The sequence below is a fragment of the Scyliorhinus torazame genome, chromosome 2 (genome assembly GCF_047496885.1).
Source record: "Scyliorhinus torazame isolate Kashiwa2021f chromosome 2, sScyTor2.1, whole genome shotgun sequence".
NCBI lineage: Eukaryota > Metazoa > Chordata > Chondrichthyes > Carcharhiniformes > Scyliorhinidae > Scyliorhinus > Scyliorhinus torazame.
In genome coordinates, this window is record NC_092708.1 from 56,347,971 (window position 1) to 56,375,929 (window position 27,959).

The 27,959-nt window shown below is 49.6% G+C and overlaps 1 protein-coding gene across 3 annotated transcripts in view; it reads right to left on the reverse strand.

The window, feature by feature from the left end:
* The window catches only part of arhgap15 (Rho GTPase activating protein 15), a 1,048,441-nt gene that overhangs the window by 48,711 nt on the left and 971,771 nt on the right, over positions 1 to 27,959 (reverse strand). For 2 of the 3 annotated variants that reach the window (XM_072471657.1, XM_072471649.1), the window contains one exon: positions 26,425 to 26,530. The exons of the other annotated variant lie outside the window; for it this stretch is intronic. In XM_072471657.1, the coding sequence (XP_072327758.1) occupies positions 26,425 to 26,530 (106 nt within the window). The remainder of the gene's footprint in view (positions 1 to 26,424; positions 26,531 to 27,959) is intronic. 3 annotated transcript variants of the gene reach the window in all.

Genomic DNA, 27,959 nt, shown 5'->3' on the forward strand with positions numbered 1-27,959 from the left:
CATGAATTCACAGAGCACCTTGCCGTCAAAAGTGGAACATGTGTCACAAGCTGTTACATTACAGTTTGCTGCATGTGCTATTTTGAGCATGGGAGTGGAAGTCCAGTGGTTAGTTGAATCAGGCTTTTTGATGAGTCTGATTTGAATCATTTTGATTGTCGAATAGATTAAAACCAGCAGTGCAACATTTTTACTTTACAGGAAAAGCAGCATAATCACATTTGCACCAGCCACACGATGCCTTTTGATATGGACCAGCTGTAAAATCTGTACAAGCCTAAATTAGCAGCTGCAATGTAGACAGAATCACCAGTATCAATCGTGAGGTGATGTATACATCTTACTGGTCAAAGTAGTGGTATCTAAATTGGTGCCCTTCATATTTTGTTTCGTTGACCAACTCACCTAGTTGGCTGTTAAAGAATGTTGGAAAGGAATTGAAAAGAGGGGAATCATAGACTCATAGAATTTACAGTGCTGAAGGAGGCCATTCGGCCCATCGAGTCGGCACCGGCCCTTGGAAAGAGCACCCTACCCAAGCCCACACCTCCACCTTATCCCTGTAACCCCACTTAAACTTTTCGGACACTGATGAAAATTTAGCATGGCCAACCCACCTAACCCGCACATTTTTGGACCGTGGGAGGAAACCAGAGCACCCGGAGGAAACCCACGTACACACGGGGAGAACGTTGCAGACTCCGCACAGACAGTGACCCAAGCCGGGAATCAAACCTGGGACCCTGGAGCTGTGAAGCAACTGTGCTAACCACTATGCTACCGTGCTGCCCCGGAAATGGACAATAGAACACAAATGAGAAAGTGTCTTAATTTAATACTTGATTCGAGTCATTAGTGCATTAATGATTAGAATTCATAATTCTTACTGGATTGCCTAGAAATTGCGACCGGAAAATCTAGTGCATAGGTTGCTCAAAAGGGATGCCAACTTATTAACTGGTAGGGGATCTTTCACTGTTTGCCTCCTCAGCATTAAAAGTTACAGATGCAGATTTTACATGGGCGCATTGCTTTGTTGTAGTATTTGTTTGTATGGGTTTGACTTAGATATTCTTCTGGGTTCAGTGGGATGGGACCACTCTCCTAAGTGACCCCCCCCCCCCCCCCCCACCTTACATTAAGGAGTCTGTCCACACTGCCCGATATTTAATTGTAGAGTATCCCGAGGGAATAACAATAGTACCCCCTTGTGGTCTGAATTGGGCATTGTGGCTTTCACATGTGCCATTACGTGTGCCTCACCAACCTGTCAGTGGACGGACTGTAAGCACTGAAGGGAGAAAAGGCCAGATATAAATTGTTAAGCTGGTATATTTACAGACAGCAAGCATATGTACAGAGGAACAGTTATAATCAAGAGGCAGTGCACTTAACATCAACTTTCGCTCATGAATAAGAAAAGTAAGAAACCATGCCACATTGCCAGCAAACTTAACCTTTCCTAGTTAGCCTTTTGTTTTGGGCAGGCTCAGTGGTTGAGATGAGTGAGATTTTCCTCACAAGACTGGGATTCCTTCCTCGACATAGCCAGATAGGTTGATCTTCAGCATGAATGTTTCTCTGTTTTTCATACTTCTGACCTCAGAAAGTGAGTGGTCGTCCTTCTAACTCTTATCCTGTTCAATGGTTCGCCTTTTAATATATCTGGCTACTTCCCTCCAGAGGGGTTCCTTGACACAATTCCTATTCTGGGCCGAATGAATAAGTCACACCAATTCATTTAGATAATGAATGGCTTAGATAGGGTGGATGTAGGGAAGTTGTTTCCATTAGCAGGGGAGACTAGGACCCGGGGGCACAGCCTTAGAATAAAAGGGAGTCACTTTAGAACAAAGATGAGGAGAAATTTCTTCAGCCAGAGAGTGGTGGGTCTGTGGAATTCATTGCCACAGAGGGCGGTGGAGGCCGGGACGTTGAGTGTCTTTAAGACAGAAGTTGATAAATTCTTGATTTCTCGAGGAATTAAGGGCTATGGAGAGAGAGCGGGTAAATAGAGTTGAAATCAGCCATGATTGAATGGCGGAGTGGACTCGATGGGCCGAATGGCCTTACTTCCGCTCCTATGTCTTATGGTCTTATGGTAATCAGAGTGATTTTTTTGCCGAATAAATTTGCCTTGATCACTGTCTGAACACATCACCAGTGCCTGGTCTATTTTTTTCCACTGGCAAAGCTGGCTTTCTTTTTTTTCCCATACCTAGTTTCCTTAAAAAGCCACTGAGCTCAAGGTATTTGTACAAGACTGTTGGGTAGAGACAGCATTTTGATCCAACAATGGTGAAGGAATGGCAATGGTGCATGTTGGGGCTTGTGTGTGCCTGAGGAGAATCGATGGCATTGCTGTGCAAAATGTCTCCTCTTGTCCTGCACATCGCACAGACTGCAGCCACATCGCTGGTGGTAGAGAGAGTGGATGTTTAAGCTGGCGGGTGAGGTGACAACTGCTTTGCCCTGGATGGTGCAGACCTACTTGAGTGGTCTTCTATCCAGACAATTAGAAAACATCCATCACTCTCTTGAAAATTTGTTATAATACAAGTGGAGAAGCTTCGGAGACTCTGGAGGGGACCCATTTGCCACAAAATACCCAACCTCTGGCCTGCTCTAGCATCCGCGGCATGTGGCTGGTCCAGTTGAGCTTTTATCAATGATGATGTTCAATAATGCCTTTTAGGGAAGGAAATCTGTTGTCCTTACCTGGTCTGGCCTACTTGAGACTCCTGATCCACAACGATGTGGTTGACTATTAAATGCCTTCAGGGAATGGCCTGAAATACTGGCCCAACCAGCGACGCCCAATTCCCATGAATGACTAAATTTAAAAAAATGATTTGGCAATGCCATTGAATATCAAAGGAAGGTGGTTAGGCTCTCTTTTGTGGGTAATGGTAATTCCTGGCACTTACCATAGAATCAAAGAATTTACAGTGTAGAAGGAGGCCATTCAGCCCAACAGGTCTGCACCTGCCCTTGGAAAGAGCACCCTACCTAAGCCCACGTCTCCCCCTATCCCCATAACCCAGTAACCCCACTTAACCTTTTGGACAAGAAGGGGCAATTTAGCATGATCAATCCACCTAACCTGCACATCTTTGGACTGTGGGAGGAAACCGGAGCACCTGGAAGAAACCCACACAGACACGGGGAGAAAGTGCAAACTCTACACAGCCAGTTACCCGAGGCCGGAATTGAACCTGGGTCCCTGGTGCTGCAAGGCAGCAGTGCTAACCACTGTGCCACCGTGCCGCCCAATGTATATCCTATGGCTGTGACTTGCATGCGTTAATGAGACTCCTGCCTAAATCCAATGAAAAGGTCCAGTTGGTACGGCGGTTTCGAGATAATGGAGCCATAACTGGTGCACAGAGATTTTAAAACTATTACTGTCCCATGGGCTGAGTTGAAGTGGCCCTCATTCGTTGAAAGAGATTTTAAATCTGAAAGAAATTGGGTGCAGATTTTCAGATCTTTAAAAACATAACGCTAGGTGGGAAAAACCATTTGAAGGATAAATGAGTTTGGGGATTTTACTTGACGGGCATGGAATACAAAAGGAACAAGGTGATGATGAATGTGTGCAGCGTGGTATTTGGCTTTAGTTGCAATATTTTGTGTGGTCCAGAGGACTGCCAGTATCATTCTTCATTAGGTGCCAGGAAGGGAGGTATTAATGGGCTGTGTTGCAGCTTCGTTTGTTTTCAGTAGTTGTTAATTAGACATTGGGGGCAGATTTACAAGTACATGCAGCTGACACACGCCCTCACCTGCTGGCAGTACAAATCAGAAACTCAGGAATTCGCAGATTTTCCAACCAATGGCCAGTAGGTTGTCTGGATTATTAATTTCCACTGATGGTGGGTTAGGGTCCCCATTAGTGGCCTGGAGTTGTAAAATTACCTCTGTTGGCGGATATTCTTACAGGATTCTGTGGCTGAGTGGAACAGTTAAAACTGCCAATACTAACCATGTTGAACCTTTATGTACGAATCTGATCACGTAAGCATTGTGGAACAGTCACTGGGCCTTCCTTTAGAGATTGCAATGAAATCCCACTAGAAAGTAATCAAACAAGCCTTGGCTCAGTGGAGCATTCTTAACTCTGAGTCAGGTGGTTACGTTTTGAAGCCTCACTCCAGAGATTTGAGCGGATAATGTAGGATGACACTTTCGTGCAGTTAATGAGGGAATGCTGTGCTTTCCTTCAGATGAGATTTTAAAGCAAGACCCTGACTAACCTTTCTCAGATGGATGTAAAATGTCCTGCGCCACTATTCAAAGCAGAGCAGGAAAGTTGTCCGGGCCAGGATTTATCACTCAAGCCAAAATCATCAAACAAAATAAAGGTTATTGGATTATTACACTCAGCGCTATTTGTGGAACCTTGTGTACAGTTTTGGCTGCTGTGTCTTTCCTATGTTGGAGCAGGAACTAAATACTTTAAACATGGCTATGGTGGAGCTTTGGGACACCCTGAGATTGTGAAAGGTTGAAAAATTCTCTCTTTCTCTTTCACATTACATTTAAGGAGAGTGTAGGTATAACCAAAAAAGAAAATGCTGGAAAACTCAGCAGGTCTGGCAGCATCTGTAGGGAGAGAAAAGAGCTAACATTTCAAGTCCAGATGACCCTTTGTCAAAGCTGAGTGTAGGTATAGTTCCCTTCAGAAAGTTAGACACTTTTAACTATGAGGAAGAATTTGATTGATTTTATAAAGCTGAAATAGTTTAAGAATCAAATGACTTCTGGGCCCTGATCTAAAAGCAAAATAGAGTCTGTTCTGGGCAGGATTGTGGGGGTGGGGGCTGTTCCAGGCGCTTGTAGTATGAGCAACAACCCCGCTATCTAACGGTACCTTTTATCTAGGGCCTCAACAGGGAGGGCCCCTCCAAGGCCACACTCAGTGCTAGAAAAGATTGGGGCGCCATTTTTAAATGGTGTCCCCCATCTCTCGACCCCGATCTCTCGACCCCCTCCTGATGTGACCACCGAACCCCCCCCCAATGCCTCAACCTACCTGTTGGAGGGTCCTCGAGCCCCCTGCACCTCACCTCATACAGTCAGGGCACTCATGGGCCTGATCCCTGGCACCCTGGCAGTATCAAGCTGGCCCCCAGGTGGCACTGCCATGGTGCCAAAGTGGCACTACTAGGGTGCCAGGCTGGCAGTGCCAAGGTGCCTGGATGGCATCAGAAGTGTCAGAGCACCAGCCTTCCCAGATAGCAACCATCCAGGGACTTCTGATTAACTGGGAGTCACTCCCCATTTGTGGGGACCAGGGTTTCATGGCACCTGGCTGGGATCTCCTCGGCGAGGCCAGTAGTTCCTGGGTGTCAATTAAATCTGGCATCGACAGAGTTTAGCTCACTTAACTCTGCAACCCATTGTGAGTGGGATCTGGATTACGACGTCTCGCGAGTTCTCGTTAGATCTCACGAGGCGTAATGATTGTCAGGAACCTTGGAAAAGGCCTCTCGCCGCATCCCATCCTGATTCCGGCAGGACGTGGCCGGTAAATCGCGCACATGATTTCCGTTCATTTATTAATAAGATTTGTAGAATATTCAAAAATTCACCAATTTAACTGAAAGGAGAAACCATTATTCCTGGTGTAAAATCACAACTGCTAAATTTGGAGTCAACGAACTTTGACCTGCTCCCAAGATCTTAGCAGAATAAATCACATTGTACAAGCTAATTGATTCCATGCACAACCACTCAGCAATTGTAGGTGGAAACCAAAAAGCAGGATGTTTATTAATGAAGGTTCATTAATCAAGATTGACACGAGTTAGAAAAGACAAACATGAAAGCCATAATGTGAAACAAAATAGATATTAAGAATTAGGAAGCCTGATGTCAAGGAGCAAGTAAAATTAGTACCCCAAAAAAGTCCAGTGCGCAGTATAGAAACCAATAGAAATGGGCAACAATCCAATATATGGGAACAGGCATCACTGAAGATACTGTAATTAATTACTATCCAATTTGAACCATTGTACACCAGGATATAGCAGTTGGTTACTGCTGCCTTTTCTCCCTTAGGCAGATCTCATTAGGGTCAGAAGTACAGCATCTACCGTATGTTGAAGGTCAATAGGATACATTTTAGATTGTTTTGACACAGTTTTTTTTTGCTACAGAGGATCTCCCTCACACTTTTTGCTGCCTCTGGAAACTGTTGATCCAGATGTTCCGGCTGCTGCATAATGGTCAATGTGGACTCAGTGTCCAGCCACATTTGGTTAAAATAGGCACCTTTACAAAGTGCAAACAATCCTCAGTATAGAAAGCATTCTAGAAGTTACCTTCTGCTCAAACCAATTAAACATCAGGACTGCTCAAGGACTACTCAACTACTTGTTACCATTTCCCACATCACATAAAATAAGCTGGCACTCCTGTATATTTATTATAAAGTAGAATTACATCACTTTAATTGCACATTCTTTCAAATAGCTTTGATTATATCAAAGTAAAGTGATTCCTCATTAATCATAATTTAATATTGTTTCTTGAGAGCATGAGGATACAAATTAAAATAACTAAACAATGCTATTAATGTAGGATAGGACATTCCTATATATAAAGCGAATGTCCTCGAGATCTGCATAAATGTGGTCTTTCTCATCACAGGAATATGTGCCTTCAGAGTCAGTCCTATTTCCACCAGACATAGGAAACAAACATCTCACATTTATACAGATGCTTTTAATTTGGAGTGGTTTTCAATGCAATTTAGATCAAACGTATCTATGTAAACGATTCAGAGTTGCTTAATTTCATGCCTCCCCGGGGTAAAGTTGAACCACATCAGTAGGTGTGGGTGTGACGCCCACAATACTGGAGACACTCCCAAAAAAGTATCTCAGAGTCATTTGGGACAGACATACATCTGTCCTTATAAAGTCGAAGAGTGGTTATAAAAAAAATGTGTTGTCTCAGATGCTCTATTTTTATGTTAAAGGTACATAATGTTATGTGAAGGCACTGGTTTGAAAGCAAACAGATCACAAAGATTCCAGTGTAACTCATTTTTCTGTGCCTGGCGCAACTCTGCAGATAAAGGTGGGAGATAGGAAAACTATTGTGCTTATCATCTATCCTGTGGCTTATGTGTGTGAATCTTATAGTATTTTTCTGTAAAGTCCAGGCTTTCAATGAGAGGCCACCTTCACTGGTGTCAGTGGATTACATGTTCAGTCATTCCTCGTTACATTTGGGCGCATACAGATACTCTTCCCTTCTATGATCTATCTCCCTTACAAATTGAAGTTTGTAAAATAAATCAAAACATTACGTGATTTATCAGTTAAATAATCAAATGATTATTGATAAGAAAGTGTGATTGTTAAACTTTAACTTAAAAAGTTAGACTACCTCCTATTCATTGACAAATTTTCCATTATATGAACCCTAATGCAATCTTTACCAATATAATAGTCATCTATATATTCATGACTCTGAAAACATACATAGTGGCACTTCTTTCTTAAAAAATAATTTGTATTGAAGTTTTCACAAAATATCAACAACAAAATGAAAAAGGAACCCAATAGAATTAAATACAGAACAAAATAAAACAACCCCCATGCCCCCCTCACCCCTATACATAAATAATAAATTAACACCCCGAATTGACACATAGCAAACATAGCAAATATATACATCCCCTCAGATTCCCCCAGTGTAAACAAACAAAAGTAAAATAGAACCCCCCCCTCCCGGGTTGCTGCTGCTGCTGACCATTGTCTACCGTTCTGCCAGGAAGTTCAAGAACAGTTGCCACCGCCTGAAGAACCCTTGCACCGATCCCCTTAAGGCGAATTTCACCCTCTCCAATTTAATAAACCCCGCCATATCGTTGATCCAGGATTCCACGCTTCGGGGTCTCGCATTCTTCCACTGAAGAAGAATCCTTCGTCGGGCTACCAGGGACGCAAATGCCAGAATACCGGCCTCTTTCGCCTCCTGCACTACCTGCTCCTCTGCAACCCCAAATATTGCGAGCCCCCAGCCCGGTTTGACCCTGGATCCTACCACCCTCGACACCGTCCTTGCTACGCCCTTCCAAAACTCCTCCAGCGCTGGGCATGCCCAGAACATATGGGTGTGGTTTGCTGGGCTCCCTGAGCACCGAACACACCTGTCCTCACCCCAAGAAAACTGGTTCATCCTTGTTCCGGTCATGTGTGCCCTGTGCAGCACCTTAAACTGTATGAGGCTGAGCCTCGCGCACGAAGAGGAAGAGTTCACCCTCCCAAGGGCATCTGCCAACGTCCCCTCCTCGATCTCCTCGGCCAACTCCTCCTCCCACTTACCTTTCAACTCCACCACCGAGGCTGCCTCCTTCTCCTGCATCACCTGGTAAGTTGCCGAGATCTTTCCGTCTCCAACCCATCCCCCCGAGAGCACCCTGTCCTGTACCGTGCGTGGCAGCAGCAGCGGGAATTCCACCACTTGCCGCCTGGCAAACGCCCTGACCTGTAGATAACTAAAGGTGTTCCCCAGGGGGAGCCCATACTTCTCCTCCAGCTCACCCAGGCTCGCGAACTTCCCATCCACAAACAGGTCCCCCAACCTTCTTATCCCTGCCCTGTGCCACCCCGAAAACCCTCCATCTATTCTTCCTGGGACAAACCGGTGGTTCCCCATATAGGGGTCCACACCGAAGCCCCCACTCCCCCCCTGTGCCGCATCCACTGCCCCCGGATTTTAAGGGTAGCCGCCCCCACCTGGCTCGTGGTATACCTCATTGGAGGGAGCGGCAGCGGCGCCGTTGCCAGCGCCACCAGACTCGTACCCTCACAAGATGCCGTCTCCAGCCTCTTCCATGCAGCCTCCTCCCCCTCCATCACCCATTTGCGCACCATCGCCACATTGGCGGCCCAGTAGTACCCACAGAGGTTGGGCAGTGCCCCCATCCCTACTCCGCTCCAGGAACACCCTTCTCACCCTCGGAGTCCCTCGTGCCCACACAAACCCCGTTATGCTCCTGTTGACCCGCCTAAAGAAGGCCTTCGGGATAAGAATGGGGAAGCACTGGAACAGGAACAAAAACTTTGGGAGCACCGTCATCTTAACTGACTGCAACCTACGCACCAGGGACAGTGGCAACGCATCCCATCTCTTAAACTCCTCCTCCATTTGCTCCACTAGCCTCATGAAATTAAGTCTATGCAGGGCCCCCCAGCTCCTGGCCACCCAGACCCCCAAATACCTGAAGCTCCTCTCCGCCCTTTTTACTGGGAGCTCGCCAATCCCCCTCTCCTGGTCCCCTGGGTGAACCACGAACAACTCGCTCTTCCCCATGTTGAGCTTGTACCCTGAGAAATCCCCGAATTCCCTGAGGATCCTCATTACCTCCGGCATTCCCCCCACCGGGACCGCCACATATAGCAGCAAGTCGTCCGCATAGAGCGACACCTTATGTTCCTCCCCACCCCGCACCAACCCCCTCCAGCTGCCCGACTCCCCCAGTGCCACAGCCAGGGGCTCAATCTCCAGTGCGAAGAGCAGGAGGGACAGGGGACACCCCTGCCTCGTCCCTCGGTGCAACCGAAAGTACTCAGACCTCCTCTTGTTCGTGGCCACACTCGCCATCGGTACCTCGTACAACAGCCGAACTCACCTGACGAACCCCTCCCCAAACCCGAACCTCGTCAGCACCTCCCACAAGTACCCCACTCTACCCTATCGAAGGCCTTCTCAGAGTCCATCGCCACCACTATCTCGCCTCCCGCTCCCTTGCCGGAATCATAATAACGTTCAGGAGCCTCCGCACATTCGCGTTCAATTGCCTCCCCTTCACAAACCCCGTCTGGTCTTCATGGATGATCTGCGGCACACAATCCTCAATTCTTGTGGCTAAGACCTTCGCCAGCACCTTGGCATCTACGTTTAATAATGAAATCGGCCTGTAAGACCCACACTGCAGGAGATCCTTGTCCCTCTTCAGGATCAAGGAGATCAGTACCCGGGAACACGTCGTGGGCAAAGCCCCCCCCCCCCCTCCCTTGCCTCATTAAAAGTCCTAACCAGCAACGGGCCCAACAGGTCCACATATTTTTTGTAGAATTCGACCGGGAAACCGTCCGGCCCCGGTGCCTTCCCCGCCTGCATGCTCCCTATCCCTTTGGCCAGCTCCTCCAGTCCAATCGGGGCCCCTAATCCCGCCACCAGTCCCTCCCCCACCTTCGGGAACCTCAAGTGGGCCAGAAAGCTTCCCATCCCTCCCTCCTCCAGTGGGGGCTCGGACCGATACAGTTCCTCATAAAAGTCCCTGAAGACCCCATTTATGCCAACCCCACTCCGCACCACACTCCCTCCCCTATCCTTAACTCCTCTGATCTCCCTGGCTGTGTCCCACTTCCGAAGCTGATGCGCCAGCATCCGACTTTTTTCCCCATATTCATAAAACGCCCCCTGGGCCTTCCTCCACTGTGCCTCCGCCTTCCTGGTGGTCAACAGGTCAAATTCGGCCTGGAGGCTACGCCTTTCCCTCAACAGAACCTCCTCAGGCACCTCCGCATACCTCCTGTCTACCCTCACGATCTCCCCACCAGCCTCTCCCTCTGCTCTCTCCTCTCCTTGTGGGCCCTAATGGAGATCTGCTCTCCCCTAACCACCGCCTTCAGCACCTCCCAGACCATCCCCACTCGGACCTCCCCGTTATTGTTGGCCTCCAGGTATCTCTCTATGCTTCCTCGGACCTGCTCACTCACCTCCTCGTCCGCCAACAGCCCCACCTCCTAGCGCCACAACGGGCGCTGGTCCCTCTCCTCCCCCAGCTCGAGGTCTACCCAATGCGGGGCGTCATCCGAAATGGCTATCGCCGAGTACTCGGTATCCTCTACTCTCGCTATCAGCGCCCTGCTCATAATAAAAAAGTCGATCCGGAAATAGGCCTTGTGAACATGCGAGAAGAATGAAAATTCCCTAGCCCCCAGCCTTGCAAATGTCCAAGGGTCCACCCCTCTCATCCATAAACCCCCTCAGCACTTTAGCCGCCGCCGGCTTCCTACCCGTCCTAGACCTGGAGCGGTCCAGTGCCGGATCCAACACCGTGTTAAAGTCCCCCCCCATTACCAGGCCCCTCACTTCCAAGTCCGGGATCCGACCCAACATGCGCCGCATAAAACCTGCATCGTCCCAGTTCGGGGCGTACACGTTGACCAGCACCACCCTCTCCCCTTGCAGCTTACCACTTACCGTTACATACCTGCCGCCATTGTCTGTCACAATGCTCGACGCCTCGAGTGACACCCTCTTTCCCACCAAGATCGCCACCCCCCGATTTTTGGCATCCAGCCCCGAATGAAACACCTGGCCTACCCACCCCTTCCTCAATCTTACCTGGCCTGCCACCTTCAGGTGTGTCTCCTGGAGCATGACCACATCCTGGTCAGCCCCTTCAGGTGCGCGAAGACCCGGGCCCGCTTGACCGGCACGTTCAGTCCCCTTACATTCCAGGTTATCAGCCGGATCAGGGGACTACCCGCCCCCCTCCCCGCGACTAGCTATAACCCCTCCTCGGCCAGCCACGCGCCCGCGCCCCACGCCCGCCCTGTTCCCCAAGGCGGCAGACCCCCGTCCCAACCCCCTCTACTCGCTCCGGTTCCCCCTTGACCATACTAGAAGCAACCCTGCGGGGCCCCATCCCCCCTACCGGCCATCCACCTCTACCCCATTTACATGTCCCCCGCCAAGAGCCCACCCGACAGACCCAACCAAAACAGTGCCCAACCCACCCTAACCACCCACACCGAATCAAAAAGAAACAAGAGCAAAGAACCCCCCCTCAAAATGTAACACACCAACAGCAATCCCCGACCACCCATCCCGACCCTCAGTTTGTGTCCAGCTTCTCGGCCTGAACAAAGGCCCACGCCTCCTCCGGGGACTCAAAATAATGGTGCTGGTCCTTGTAGGTGACCCACAGTCGCGCCGACTGCAACACGCCAAACTTCACCCCCTTCCTGTGCAGCACCGCCTTTGCCCGGTTGCACCCGGCCCTCTTCTTCGCCACCTCCGCGTTCCAGTCCTGATATATTCGAACCTCCGCGTCCTCCCACCTGCTGCTCCTCTCTTTCTTTGCCGATCTGAGCACGCACTCCCGATCAGCGAACCGATGAAACCGCACCAGCACCGCTCGCGACGGCTCGTTAGCCTTGGGCCTCCTCGCCAGCATTCTATGGGCCCCTTCCAGTTCCAGGGGCCCCTGGAAGGACCCCGCTCCCATCAGCGAGTTCAACATGGTGACCACATAGGCCCCCACGTCCGACCCCTCCAGCCCCTCCGGGAGGCCCAGGATCCGCAGATTCTTCCACCTCGCCCGATTCTCCATCTCCTCAAACTGTTCCTGCCATTTCTTGTGGAGCGCCTCATGCGCCTCCACCTTTGCCGCAAGGCCCATGATCTCGTCCTCGTTGTCGGAGATCTTTTGTCGGACCTCGCGGATCACCACCCCCAGGGCCATCTGGGTCTACAGCAGCTTATCGATAGAAGCCTTCATCGGCTCCAGCAGGTCCGCTTTGAGCTGCCTGGTCCCCGCCCGCCGCCATTTTGCTCTTCTTCCCTCGCACTTTCTTTGGGTTCACCACCACTTTTTTAGTCGCCCCGCTCCTGGTCCAAGCCATAAACTGTCGGAAGAATGTTGCAGTCTTCTTCCCACACCGGGAAATGTCAAACAAATTCAGTTGGGGGCCCTGAAGAGCCCAAAAGTCCGTTCCAAGCGGGAGCTGCCGAACGTGCGACTTAGCTCTGCATAGCCACAACCGGAAGTTCCATAGTGGCACTTCTTAGTCACGGTGTCTCTGCCTCTAAAATGTTTGGGTGGTAGGAGGGCAATAAAGTGGAAAGAGGGTGCATCCAATAATTTCAGTAGTTTTGGGTTTGAAAATGTTGGAAGGCACAGCACAGGAATCCTCAAGAGTGCTCCCGCTTTTGTAATGGAGTCTTTGGGGCCAAAGTTCAAGGTTCAGGAAGGGCCAACTTCAATTCATTTGAAACTGGGTTATAATAATAATAATCTTTATTAGTGTCACAAGTAGACTTACATTAGCACTGCAATGAAGTTACTGTGAAATCCCCTAGTTGCCACACTACGGCGCCTGTTCGGGTACACTGAGGGAGAATTCAGAATGTCCAATTCACCTCATAAGCATGTCTTTCGGTACTTGTGGGAGGAAACCGGAGCACCCGGAGGAAATCCACACAGACACGGGAGAACGTGCAGACTCTGCACAGACAATGACCCAAGCACAGTATGTGGAGGGATGTAATAGCCTCGTAGGTTTTCACTGTGCCATGATCCTTACAGATAAATTGGCATCATGGGGCCATGCCCCCAAATAGCAGCTGAGGGTAAAACAGGAGTAGCTGATTGGAATTCACACCTGTAGTAAATTTGTGCCAACCCATAACTGTACGTGATCATCTTTGCTGCCTTCAAAGATACTGATCCTCAAATTAACATAGTTGGGAAAACCCCAGCACTGATCAGGCCCATGATTTCTAGCCATTAATATAGATAATGATTAGATTTTTATATGTCCTGCCGCTGACTCATTGGCTGTACATTTATCCACCCACATTTCTCCTTCTACTGGGTAGATGTCCAACCAACATGAAGAGTTTCACAACACAGACACTACAAATAGGCCAGCTAGACATATAAACTATTAGTTTGCACCAAAAGCCAAGTAAACAAAGAATATTCAGCCAGAATAAACAGCATTCTGAATTTGCCTCGAAATGTTGTTTCTCCCTCCATAGATGCTGCCAGACCAGCTGAGTATTTCTAGAACTTTCTGTTTTACCTCAGATTCCCAACATCTGCAGTATTTTACTTTCATTATTTAAAAATCAACAGAATTGAAAAGAGTGGGGTAGAAATTAGTCAGCATGTCCCCCCACATGATGCCCGAGGATCAATGGAAATTGGCCTTATCAATATATTCTGCATGAGTTGCTGGCGTTGGTTGTGTCTACAGGCTTGATAGAAGAGTTTCAATGGCCACCTGATTCAATGGCAGCTGCCTGCTGTCCAGGGAAGCAGGTTGGAAGCGCCATGGTTGGGTGTAAGGAGAAATTGTGATACCTCTGGAGTTAGGGGAGCACTCCTACTCATTCTGGAACCACAGAAAGGTTTTGCTCCTTTTGCCGCTGCCAAGGGGCCCTTCGATAGATATCAGGGTCGGAGAATCGCCGGGGGGGCAGCATGAAACCCGCCCGAGCCGGCCGCCGAATTCTCCGGCCCCGGAGATTTGGCGGGGGCGGGAATCGGGCCGCGCCTGTCGGCAGGCCCCCCCCATAGATTCTCCGGCCCGCGATGGGCCGAAGTCCCGCTGCTGTAATGCCGGTCCCACCGGCGTTAATTAAACCACCTCCCTTACCGGCGGGAGCAGGCGGCGCGAGCGGGCTGCGGGGTCCTGGGGGGGTGCGGGCCAATCTGGCCCCGGGGGCTGCCCCCACGGTGGCCTGACCCGCGACCAGGGCCCACCGATCCGCGGGCGGGCCTGTGCCGTGGGGGCACTCTTTCCCCTCCGCGTCGGCCATGTAGGTCTCTGTGATGGTCGACGTGGAGGTGACCCACCCCCGCGCATGCGCGGGGATGACGTCAGCAGCCGCTGACGCTCCCGCGCATGTGCGGACTTCCGCCGGCCGGCGGAGTCCCTTCGGCCCCGACTGGCGTGGTGCCAAAGGCGTTCCACGCCAGCCGGCGGGACGACAACCACTCCGGCGCGCGCCTAGCCCCTCATGGTGAGGGCTTGGCCCCTAAAGGTGTGGAGAAATCCGCACTTTTGGGGCGGCCCGACGCCGGAGTGGTTCACGCTACTCCATTCCGCAGGGACCCCCCTCCCCGCCGGGTAGGGGAGAATCCCGCCCCAGGTCCCTAATTAATATTTGAAGGGAGAAATTCGTATGTGTTGTGCCTGTTTATTTGGGCATAAGACAAGTGCAAATCATACCAATTTAGCAACCCACATTGAATCTGCACGGGTGTCGCTCTCACTGTTAAATACATGAAGGGGACCTTTTTCAAACATCCATGACATTGGGTTCTTTGAGCAAGTTAACTAGGGGCGTAATTCAAGGGTTCCTTTCCAAAATTAACCATCAATGTGTGGGGCAGCCACCATCAAATGACAAGTTCAATAATGAATTATTTTTAAAAAATACTTTCTTTTTCCCCCCCGACTTCAATGGTGTTACGATCCGTTCCTGTCCTGGAGCCCAACACTACCTCATAAAATGACCCTCAGCCTCTTGCTTTGGGTGTGTGACACTGATGGAATTTCTTGACACATGAAAGAAAGACTGAGCAAGCCTACAAAAAACGGAATAATTGTACATTGGCTGAACCAAACAGTGAGTGGTAATTATGCCAATGTAAAAGCATGGTTAGCAAAGGTAGAAGCTGAGTTGTCTGTTTTGCATAGTAGATAGAAGAACTGATTTGAATCATCATCTATCTGACTTCTCAGTACCAATCTTGTATATTTCTGATTGACTTTTATTTATACACTGAAGGACTATTGAAAGAAATTAATATTGAAATGAGTATGATGTATTCTGAATACTTCCGTCCTTCAAGACCACTTAACCTGTATTCTCCCCACCTACATTCTGGCTTAGGCAAATATGACAAACAGCTTTATCTGAGAAGGAAATGAAACAAAGTCGAGATATTGCGAGGTATACTGCTTTGATAGCATCAGTTTGATGACTTTCCAAGATTATCAGGAAATATTCTTAAATGTATCAGCAATGTATGTGTGCTATGCATCATTATCATGCTAGATTAGGCAATGACCTTCACTTTACACACATTTATTTGTATTGTATATTTAGGATGAGTCATCGTGTTTTACAGCATGGAAAGAGACCCTTTGGCACATCGCATCCGCGCCTTATGTGTTTCATGAAATTCCAAATTCTGCAAATTTCTCTTTAATGCTAGGTGTAAGACTGTATTCATTTTAATTAGTTACATGTATCCTTATGCAAATCATAGAATTTACAGTGCAGAAGGAGGCCATTCGGCCCATCGAGTCTGCACCGGCTCTTTTTGAAAGAGCACCCTACCCAAGCCCACACATCCACCCTATCCCCATAACCCAGTAACCCCACCCAACACTAAGGGCAATTTAGGACACTAAGGGCAATTTAGCATGGCCAATCCACCTAACCTGCACATCTTTGGACTGTGGGAGGAAACTGGAGCACCCGGAGGAAACCCATGCACACACGGGGAGAACGTGAAGACTCCGCACAGACAGTGACCCAAGCCGGGAATCGAACCTGGGACCCTGGAGCTGTGAAGCAATTGTGCTAACCACCATGCTACCGTGCTGCAAAGATGCTAATCAACTGATAACTAGTGCAATACAGTGGAATTGTGCCAATAATGGATAGAAAGTTGGTTTTCAAGTCACAGGTTTTCAAGTCAATTGTGTATCAGTGGGTTTTGCACTTTCTATAAACAGTGCCAATATCACTGACTCACCATTGAAGGAAGAAGATGGACCTCCTGAAGAAAGTAGGTGAATCTCCAGCAACACTCTGAAGATGGACCTCTGCGAAGACATTGAAGCTGGAATATCCCACCTGATAGACACTCCCCCCCACCCACTTTTGTGGTGTTTCAAGTTCAGGGCTGCCGGCAGCCTCAATCCCGAACTCGGGAGGCACCGAGGCCTTCTTCAGATAAGTGCCAAGTTTTGCATGCCTATTTGATCCAGAGGTGGCCTGGATCGTCGTATTTTTCTGCTGGTGACACGGAGAATCGGGTGTTGGGGAAAGACACTGGTCACGTATTCGAGATGCTTATCAGTTTCACGCCGGTCTCGAGTGTGAATCCCGATCCACCATGGCGGGCAGCATTGGTAGATCCCACTGTAATTTCACGCCAGTGTGCAACTGATTTTTGTGCCTCCCGCTGAATTCTCTTCTCCCGCCCACCATTGAGCCAGCTTGCAGGGGCATGGGAGAATTCAGTCCTGCACTTCTGTTTCCTCATCTACGTCTCCTTTTCCTGTGTCTAGACAAAACCACCAGTGAAGTGAATTTGAGCTCATGCTTATGCATATCACAATTTGATATTAAACCCTTTTCATGTGCTGCCATCGCCCTGCCCTCCATCCTTCCTCCCATCCAATTTTCCACATCTTTCATCTCAAAGTACAATTTTACATAGGGGCCATTAATGTTAGAAACTCTTGTGCAGTTTAGACAAATGATTATTCTCCACCTGCGAGTCTGAAGAGCAAGAGTCATCAGGAGATTAAACTAAAGGGTGCATCACAGCCCTCACTTGACATCCATAATTATTTTGTGCTAGCTGCTGGCTCTGCTTCTCAGCCTAGTGTTATGGGCCAGGGTTTAGAGAACCCCAAAGTGTATCATGGAGTTCACCTGACCCACAACTTTTAATAGATTGTGGTATGGGGAGCACATAACCCACTCTACAGGTGTGGTACAGCAGAAATGGAAAAGTATTTTTTAAAGCAAAACAATGTTTATTCTATGAACTCAAGTTAACCTTTTTAAAACATACAGTGAACATCTTAGCAACCATCAATTCAAATACAACCCCCAAAGAATACAACACAAAGTAATCCTGAATAACTTTCCAAACAACATCCAGAAGACAAAAGAAACACCTTTTAACAGAAGCACATTAGCTTTTCATTCACTACTGAGAACATTTATAATTCTGAATTCACCAAATGATCAAGAGACAGTCTTTTCATGGCAGAGAGATCAACAGTACACCTGCTCTGTCTGGCTTCAGCTCCAACACTAAAAACAAAACTAAAACACACCCTGCAGCCTGCTCAAAAACGAAAGTAAAAAGCTGACAGACAGCCCAGCTCCACCCACTCTCTGACATCACTGCAGTAGTAAACACCCATTTCTTAAAGATACTCTCACTCCAGATATGTATATACACACCCACTTATAAACACCCATTTCTTAAAGGTACTCTCACATGACACTAGAGATACTTAAACCAATTGGAGGAACCTTGCTGCTACCCCAGTAGTGATCACTTGTGTGAGCACAGGGCAGTGATCTAAATTTGGGTACTCCCTGGTCTGCGTGTTCCAGGACCACATTACAGTGCATTTACCCACAATGCCACCATATGCCCTGTTATCTTTGTACAGCCTCAGTGATTTCTTGCACATTTATGTTCATTTCAGCAGGTTGCCATTCATTTTTAAAAATCAGATATAGGGCGGGATTCTCCCAGCCCCGCGCCGGGCCGGAGAATCCACACTACCGTGCCACGCCGCCCCGACGCCGGCACGCGATTCACCGAGGATCGTTTGGCGCACCGCCAGTAGAGCGGGCTGCTCTACGCGAATGGGCCGCCGATTGTCCGGCCTGGATAGGCCGAGCGGCCGCTCTAAAATGGTAGAGTCCACACCTGGTCGCAGCCGGCGGGAAGTCTGCGCGCAGGGTCGGGGGTTGGCCTGTGGGGGGGGGGGGGGAGAGGGGGGCTCCGACCCCGGGGGGGGCCTCCAATGGGCCCTGTCCGGTGATCGGGGCCCACCGATTGGCGGATTGGCCTCTCGCTCCCTGGGCCTCTTTTCCTACGCGCCGGCCCCTGAACTCCCGCGCCATGTTGCGTCAGGGCCGGCGCATTGAGGGAGGCCACCGCGCATGGGCGGGTTGACGCCGGCGCCACCGCGCATGTCCTCGTTGACGCCGGCGCCACTGCGCATGCGCACATCCTGCGGCGCACAGTTCGCGCCGGGATGGGAGGCTGGAGCGGCGTGAACCGCTCCAGCGCTGTGTTGGCCCCCTGTAGGAGCCAGAATCGGTGCTCCCTGCCGCCGAATGGGAGAATCCCACCCATAGTCCGTTATTGTGGTCTGTTGTTTCTATTTTGCTTCACGCATTTGTTTCACTCTCATTTTCTTGCCACCCCAAGTCAGGTGTGGAAGGTCACAGTTTTCCTTAATTGGTGAAAGGTGTCCCAAAGCATCTCGAAAAAAGCAGTATTGTACAAATATCGAAATTTCAGCAAACAACAACTTGCAGGGTTCATTGGAGGAGTAGACTCAAATCTACAGAACCATACTGACCATTCATTGTTGACCAGATATCCAACAAACAAGATCATTAATATTAATACATACAATCATGCCCCAGAACCTGTCTGCAAAACCATTGCTGTGGTTTTATTCCAACATCGTTGATCTTGAACGTTTCTCTGAGCAAGTTTGCATTATATTAACGTAAAACATAGCTATGTCACTTCCTGCCTAACTGTGATGATACACCACTGTACATCCCTAGCATTGTACATAGTTATATAATAGTTGTGTGTAACGTGGCCCTGTAACCCTGTGTATTGTACTGTGTATTGTACTGTAGCTCTGTAGAGGTTCGGTCACCTGTATGTAACCTGACCTGGCCACGGAGAGCTCCGCCTTGGCCACTCCCCCGGAAGTTAGGTGTAAGACCCAGCTTCTGAGACCGAACCCATTTGTCTGGGGTCGTCTGTGTCGGGTAAGCTTCCTATGTAGTGTATTAAAGCCTTGGTTAAAGTCTCACATGTCTTTGTGGTTCTTGACGCTTAGTGCATCAATTTAATACACTACAGTTATAATGGAGGCTGCTCTGAAACCCGACAAGCTCTCGCTCGACCCCCACGCTCCACGCGCGCATCACCTTTTCAACTGCTGGCTCCGGTGTTTCGAGGCCTACCTGGAAGCATCCTCCGCCTTCGTCAAAACGGACTCTGACCGACTCAACCTCCTGTGCTCACGGCTCGACTACGGGCTTTTCGACCTCATCACGGGAACAACGACCTACGCTGATGCCATCGTGAAGCTCAAAAGCCGGTATGCACGAACTGTTAATTCTATTTACGCCCGCCACCGCCTCGCCTCCCGGCACCAGCAGCCGGGTGAACCCCTATCCGTGTTCGTTCGGGCCCTCCATGCTCTCGCGCTCACCTGCAACGCGCCAGCAGTCTCCGCTGAGCAGAACACTGAGGCCCTGGCGCTCGATGCCTTTGTAGCCGGCATCGCTTCCGTCCCAATTCGCCAACTCCTACTGGCACAAACTACCCTGACTCTGGACACGGCAGTCACTATGGCAGAGGCCCAACAGGCAGCTTATGACAATAATGCATCCTACACGCCTGCCCAAACTTCCTATGAGCCTGCCCACATTCCCTACGTGGCCGCTACCTCCCTGCCGCCCGCCCAGCAACAACCCCTGCAAGTCACGGCCCACCCAGCCACACCAGCAGTAAAAAGAACGCCTGGGCCCCAGTGTTACTTTTGTGGCCAGGCAAAACACCCCAGGAAACGCTGCCCTGCTAGAGATGCTACCTGTTCAGCCTGTGGCAAGAAAGGCCATTTTGCAAACGTCTGCCGCTCCACCGCTTCCTCGGGATCCAACACCGCGGCCTGCTACTCCTGGGTGCCGCCATCCTCCGTTCCCGGCTCGCTATTCGACACGTGCGACGCATGGGCACCGCCATCTTTGACTATCCCCGGCCCGGCTTCCTTCACTTCCGGCCCGCCGTACGTCACTTCCGGTCCACCGGCGATCGTCACTTCAGGTCCATCGCCGATCGTCACTTCCGGTCCACCGCCGATCGTCACTTCCGGTCCACCGCCGATCGTCACTTCCGGTCCTGTGCACCCGACCGAAATGCTGCAAACAACTGAGATGCAGCCAACGACAGCAACCTGGCCTCCAACAGCAGCCTACGATGCCTGGGCTCCACCACCCTCTTCCGCAGGCCGCTCCCCGGATCCGGCACCCTTCTCCAACAGCTCCACCATCGCATCCATCGTCCTTGACCAGGACCGACCGCATCAGCTTGCCAGATCCACCATGGAGGTTCAGGTAAATTGTTTCACTGTTACCTGCCTCTTCGACAGTGGCAGCACGGAGAGCTTCCTCCACCCGGACACCGTGCGCCGCTGCTCCCTCAAGGTACTACCCACACGCAGGCATATTTCCATGCCCTCCAACTCCCAGTCGGCCGAGGTTTCGGGCTACTGCGTCGTCACCCTCTCAGTGAACGGCGCGGTGTTCCAGGATTTCAAATTCATGGTCCTCCCTCACCTCTGCGCCGCCGCGATCCTCGGCCTGGACTTCCAATGCCACCTGTGCAGCCTCACCTTGCATTTTAACGGCCCCCTCCCCCCCCTCACGGTCTCCAATCCCCAGTTCTTCCCTGATCCACCCCCCGGGTCCCACCTGTAGTCTCTCCACACTCAGGATCCCCCCCCCCTTCACTGTTTGCTAATCTCACCCCCGACTGCAAGCCCGTGGCTACTAAAAGTCGGCGTTACAGTTTCGTAGACCACCAATTCATTCGAGCGGAGATTAAGCGCCTTCTCTCGGAAAAGATCATTGCTCCCAGCACCAGCCCCTGGCGAGCCCAAGTGGTGGTAGTCAAGTCTGGCGAGAAACACCGCATGGTCATTGACTACAGTCAGACCAACAACCGGTACACGCTGCTTGATGCGTATCCCCTCCCCAGCATATCTGACATGGTCAACCGGATTGCACAGTACCGGGTGTTCTCCACCATAGACTTGAAATCCGCCTACCACCAGCTCCCTATCCGCCCGGAGGACCGTAACTTCACGGCCTTCGAGGCGGACGGCCGCCTCTACCACTTTCTTAGGGAACCCTTTGGCGTCACCAATGGAGTCTCGGTCTTCCAACGGGAGATGGACCGAATGGTGGACCAGAACAGACTGCGGGCTACCTTCCCGTATCTGGACAACGTCACCATCTGCGGCCACAACCAGCAGGACCATGACATCAACCTCACTAAATTCCTCCAAACTGCCAAACGCCTCAATCTCACGTACAACGAGGCAAAATGTGTTTTCGGCACCACCCGCCTTGCCATACTCGGCTACGTGGTGGAGAACGGTGTCCTCGGCCCCGATCCCGACTGTCTGTGCCCCCTTCTCGAACTCCCCATTCCCACCTGCCCCAAAGAACTGACGCGATGCCTCGGGTTCTTTGCCTACTGTGCCCAGTGGGTGCCCGAGTACGCTGACAAGGCCCGACCCCTCCTCTGTTCCCCCTCATTTCCCCTCCCGCCGAGGCCTGCCAGGCCTTCCACCTCCTAAAAACCGCGATCGCCAAAGCCGCCATGCATGCGGTAGACGGGTCTGCACCATTCCAAGTCGAGAGCGATGCCTCCGACTTTGCCCTGGGTGCCACCCTCAACCAGGCGGGCAGGCCCATCGCCTTCTTTTCCCGCACACTCCAAGGCCCCGAGATCCGCCACTCCTCTGTTGAGAAGGAGGCCCAGGCCATAGTGGAAGCCGTCCGGCACTGGAGGCACTACCTGGCCGGAAAACCATTTACCCTCGTTACTGACCAACGATCAGTTGCGTTCATGTTCGATAACAAACAACGAGGTAAAATCAAAAATGATAAGATATTACGGTGGAGGATCGAACTCTCCACCTACAATTATAATATCTTATACCGGCCAGGTAAGCTCAATGATCCTCCTGATGCTCTGTCCCGTAGTACTTGTGCCAACGCACAGGATGACCGACTGCGGGCACTACATAATGACCTCTGTCACCCGGGCGTCAGGCGGTTCTGCCACTACATCAAGGGCCACAACCTGCCCTTCTCAGTCGAGGAGGTCAAGGCCGTGACTAGGAACTGCCAAGTCTGTGCGGAGTGCAAGCCGCAATTCTACAAGCCAGACAAGGCGCACCTAATCAAGGCTACCCGCCCCTTTGAACGTCTCAGCATTGACTTCAAAGGGCCCCTCCCCACCCACAACCGCAACACGTACTTCCTTAATGTCATCGACGAGTACTCGCGGTTCCCCTTCGCCATTCCCTGCCCCGACACGACCTCCGCCACCGTCATCAAAGCGTTGCACGACCTCTTCATGCTGTTCGGTTATCCCAATTACATTCACAGTGACCGGGGCTCCTCCTTCATGAGTGAGGAGCTGCGTCGGTACCTGCTCGCCAGGGGCGTTGCCTCGAGCAGGACGACCAGTTACAACCCCCGGGGGAATGGACAGGTGGAGAGGGAGAACGCGACAATTTGGAAGGCCGTGCTGCTAGCCCTCAAGTCCAAAGGCCTACCAGTCTCCCGTTGGCAGGAGGCCCTCCCGGCCGCACTCCACTCCATCCGGTCCCTTTTGTGTACTGCAACGAATGCTACCCCTCATGAGCGGATGTTTCTCTTCTCCAGGAGATCAGCATCCGTGACATCGCTTCTGTCCTGGCTCCTGTCCCCGGGAGACGTCCTGCTCCGCAAGCACGTGCGGACCTCTAAGGCGGAGCCCCTGGTGGAGAGAGTCCGTCTCCTCCACGCCAACCCACAGTACGCGTACATAGCGTACCCCGACGGGCATGAGGAGACCATCTCCATCAAGGACCTGGCCCCCTCTGGGGCCCCTGCTGCCCCCGCCCCGCAACCTCCACCCCGCTCCCTCTCTGCTCCCGTCGTTCCCTCGGCCTGTTACTACTCCGTGCCAGCCGCTGTCATCCCGCAGTTTTGCCTCGAGCCAGCCGAAGCGGTGGGGGACGTTATGCCGGCTTGCGACCCAGCAACACCGACCGCACGGATACCGCCGGACACTACCTCAGCGCCGCAGCTCCGACGTTCAAAGAGATCGACCAAACCCATCGTTCGTCTCGACCTCTGATGACACGGAACCTCCTGATGGACTCTGTTCGCTACTCCCTGTTTGTTCACTGTGTCCATATTTTCACCCCGGACGTCCTTCTAAACAAGGGGTGAATGTGATGATACAGCACTGTACTTCCCTAGCATTGTACATAGTTATATAATAGTTGTGTGTAACGTGGCCCTGTAACCCTGTGTATTGTACTGTAGCTCTGTAGAGGTTCGGTCACCTGTATGTAACCTGACCTGGCCACGGAGAGCTCCGCCTTGGCCACTCCCCCGGGAGTTAGGTATAAGACCCAGATTCTGAGACCGGACCCATTTGTCTGGGGTCGTCTGTGTCGGGTAAGCTTCCTATGTAGTGTATTAAACCCTTGGTTAAAGTCTCACATGTCTTTGTGGTTCTTGACGCTTAGTGCATCACTAACGCTATGTATTTCGTTAACTGAAGCCATTCCAGCTTTTCTTATCAGTTTTACGGTCATAGATGTCAGTGGAGTAAAATCCTGAGAGAGAAAAAGAAAGCTGAAACTAAGTGCCTACCCTGAGAAAATACTTGATAACTGCTGAAGCTAATGGGATCCTTATTAGTTTTAGCAATTGGAATTTATGTCATAAATGTTATTGTTTCAGTGATGATGCATTCCTTTTCCTGCATGTACTGTTTTGCTGGACAATGCCATATGTTGAGCAGATAATTCTAACAGCACAGCTGAATCCAGATCTTGTCAGTGAAACAATCCATTGTCAGTGGGAGGAGTAATATAAATTTGCCAGTTTGCAAATACAGCCCTGTGCTCCAGGCTTACAATTGCTGTAAATTATTATTTATAATAAGGAATCAGAATTGCAGTGTTTTCTTACAGACCCCTACAGGATTTAATAGTCTGAGCATTCTTTTTCGGATTGAGTGTGGCTCAACTTTTACCAGAAATAAACCTATATTCTTGGCTGGCTAAGATAATATGGCACTCTCTGCCACAGCAGATCCTGAAGCACTATTCAACAAAGAGATGGGGAATCTTCTAATGTCCCGGCCAATGTTTATCCTTCAACCATTGCCACCAAACGGGCGGCACGGTAGCACAGTGGGTAGCCCTGTTGCTTCACAGCGCCAGGGTCCCAGGTTCGATTCCCGGCTTGGGTCACTGTCTGTGCAGAGTCTGCACGTTCTCCCTGTGTCTGCGTGGGTTTCCTCTGGGTGCTCCGGTTTCCTCCCACAAGTCCCAAAAGACGTGCTGTTAGGTAATTTGGACATTCTGAATTCTCCCTCAGTGAACCCGAACAGGCGTCGAAGTGTGGCGACTAGGGGATTTTCACAGTAACTTCATTGCAGTGTTAATGTAATCCTACTTGTGAGAATAATAAAGATTAAACAATCTGATAATTTATCTCATTGCTGTTTGTGGGTCCTTACTGTGTATAGTTTTGTAGCTGCACTTACCTTCATTAAAAGTTAGCTGCATTTCAAAAGTTCTGCATTGGTTGTGAAGTGTTTTGGAAAGTCCCGAGGATGTGAAAAGTGCCGTTTAAGTGCATGCCTGGCATTGATGCACAGAATCCCTCACCTGCCTAATTCTCTATCTGATTGCATTTACCACTGAAACTCAAATTCATGTCTTGGTTTCCTCATCTCCTTCTATTTATCCACCGACAGGCCCTCAGTCCGCCATAAACATCAGCTTATCCAAAACTCTTCTGTTTGAATCCTATCCTACACCTCACTCATCAACCCCTTTATCAATGACCTACATAACTTCCATGATTCTCCAATGCCTAAAATTTACAATCGTATCTTTGTATTTAAATACAACTATTGTCTCACCTCTTCTTATCTATTTAACTCTAACCCGACAACAAAAAGCCAAAGTATCTGTTGCTTTAAATCTGGCGACATGTGCATTATCTCTTTGCTTTGCCAAGAATCATAGGATCACTACAGTGCAGGAGGAGACCATCGGCCCATCGTGTCTGCACTCACCCTCCGACCCTAACCAGGCCCATGTCCCCACCCTTTCCTCGTAGCCCAGTTACCCCACCTAACTTTTTGGACACTAAGGGACAATTTGGTTGATCCACCTAACCTGCACACCTTTGGAGTTTGTACAAACTCCACACAGCCAGTGACCCAAGGCTGGTATTGAATCCAGGTCCCTGGCACTAATAGGCAGCAGTGCTAACCACTGTGCCGCTGTGCCGCATTGTTTACAGTCATGCATTCAGCCGCTGAGGTTCCATGTTCTGAAATTCCCTCCCTAGATCCCTCTACCTGTCCACTTTGCTGTCCTTCTTTAAGAATCTCCTTAAAATGCATTTCTTTGACCATCACTCCTAATAACTCCTGGTCTTAGTATTAATTCTGCCTTACACTTCCAATAAGCACCTTTATTTATGGAAGGGGCTATATAAAGGCAAGTGGTTGATATTTGTTGTCACTACTGCAGTACTGAGAATAAGCGTCCTGTTTTTAGGACTGATTATAACATTTGGAAGGAAGACTTCCCTTGGTTACTTTGTATTAGCAACACTATAACCACAGCAGAGGCATTTTCTATGTTCACGATTTCTAGGAATGTATTTTAAAGACTGCATTTAGGCTATTGTTGATGCATAATGAGCCGATTGAAATCTCCCGTGGTAATATGAGGCACAAAATAACTTTACAATTTCTGTAATGCAATCTAAATTTGCTGAATAAATCCTGCCCGCTAAGATCTATAAATAAGAAAGAAATATTTCAGTGCTTACTTTAGTAAGTGTTTAACGAGAACTCGCAAGGTATCATGGTTAGGTTTAGGCAGCTTGTTCACCAGTCTCTTCACACACTGAACACGTTGAGTGTAATTCTGATTTTCTGTGAGAGAGAAATGTCCACGGTTAGGATACTGGTTGAATGCTGTTATCTCTCCTCAGCTGGCCCCTTGTGACACATTTATTGCATTCTGATACATACGCAGCAGTGACAGCTGAGTAAAGATACTACAATAAGAGAGAAACAGAATGCACTTCTAGTTCTTTTAACTAAACAATTGTTCACTTAATACCAGACATTCATGACAGTGATGGAAGGCATGCATGACCCAGATTACCATCTGAGTTTTCCACAGTTATGTTTCTCAGCCTTCAAAATCAAAACAGTAAGTCTATTGTAACGCACCAATATAAAAGAAGTCTAAAACACAGAGGTTTTGAGATCAAGGTCAACAGGCATCATTCATTTTAATTTGTTTATTAGATGCATGGTTTCATAAGATGTTAACCTGTTTGTCATAGCTGCGAGTCTTGAAGAGAGAAATGACTGACAGCAGACCTATTGTACATAGACCGAACGCACGTGCACAAAGTTCCTCTCGCCATTATTTTAACGGAAAGCTTAAATTGCTTCGGTCATGCTGCTATTAAAATAACTGAATCAGATCTTCGTGCCTTAAACATCTGTCTGGTAAGCCTGGAATTTCCTGGAACTTTCTGGTATAATTACACTGCAGGAGCATGGGGGTGAGGAAATTTGTGTGTAACTGATAATGTCCGTTTTATGCTGAACATTCAGCATGCGCAAATGTTGACATTTGTTTGCTCCAATTGCAAGATACGTCTGCCAAACTCATCCCCAACCCCATGCAAGTGAGCAGCTTTTCTGGATTTACATGAATAGTGCACTGGCATTGATTTAAACCCAAACAACGGCACGGTGGCACAGTGGTTAGAATTGCTCTCACACAGCACCAGGGACCCGTATTCAATTCCGGCCTCAGGTGACTGTGTGGAGCTTGTACATTCTCCCTGTGTCTGCGTGGGTTTCCTCCCACAGTCCAAGAGTCTGCAGGTTAGGTGGATTGGCCATGCTAAATTGCCCCTTAGTTCAAAAGGTTAGGTTGGGACACTGGTTACGGGGATAGTGTGGGGGCCTGCCCTCTGTTGTATACACTTTCAGAGGGTCGGTGCAGACTCGATTGGTCGAATGGCTTCCTTCTGCACTGTAGGTATTCTATGATTTAGGCACCACATAGAATCGTGGCATAGTGGCATTGTTACTGGACTAGTAATCCAGAAGACCCAGGGTAATGTTCTGGGGACCTATGTTCGAAACCCACCAGGGCAGTTGGTGGAATTTGAATTCAGTAAAAATCTGGAATTAAAAGATGACCATGAAACCATTGTCGATTGTCGTAAAAACCCACCTGGCTCACTAATATCCTTTAGGGAAAGAAATCTGTCATCATTATCTGGTCTGGCCTACATTTGACTCCAGACCGACAGCAATGTGGTTGACTCTTAAATGC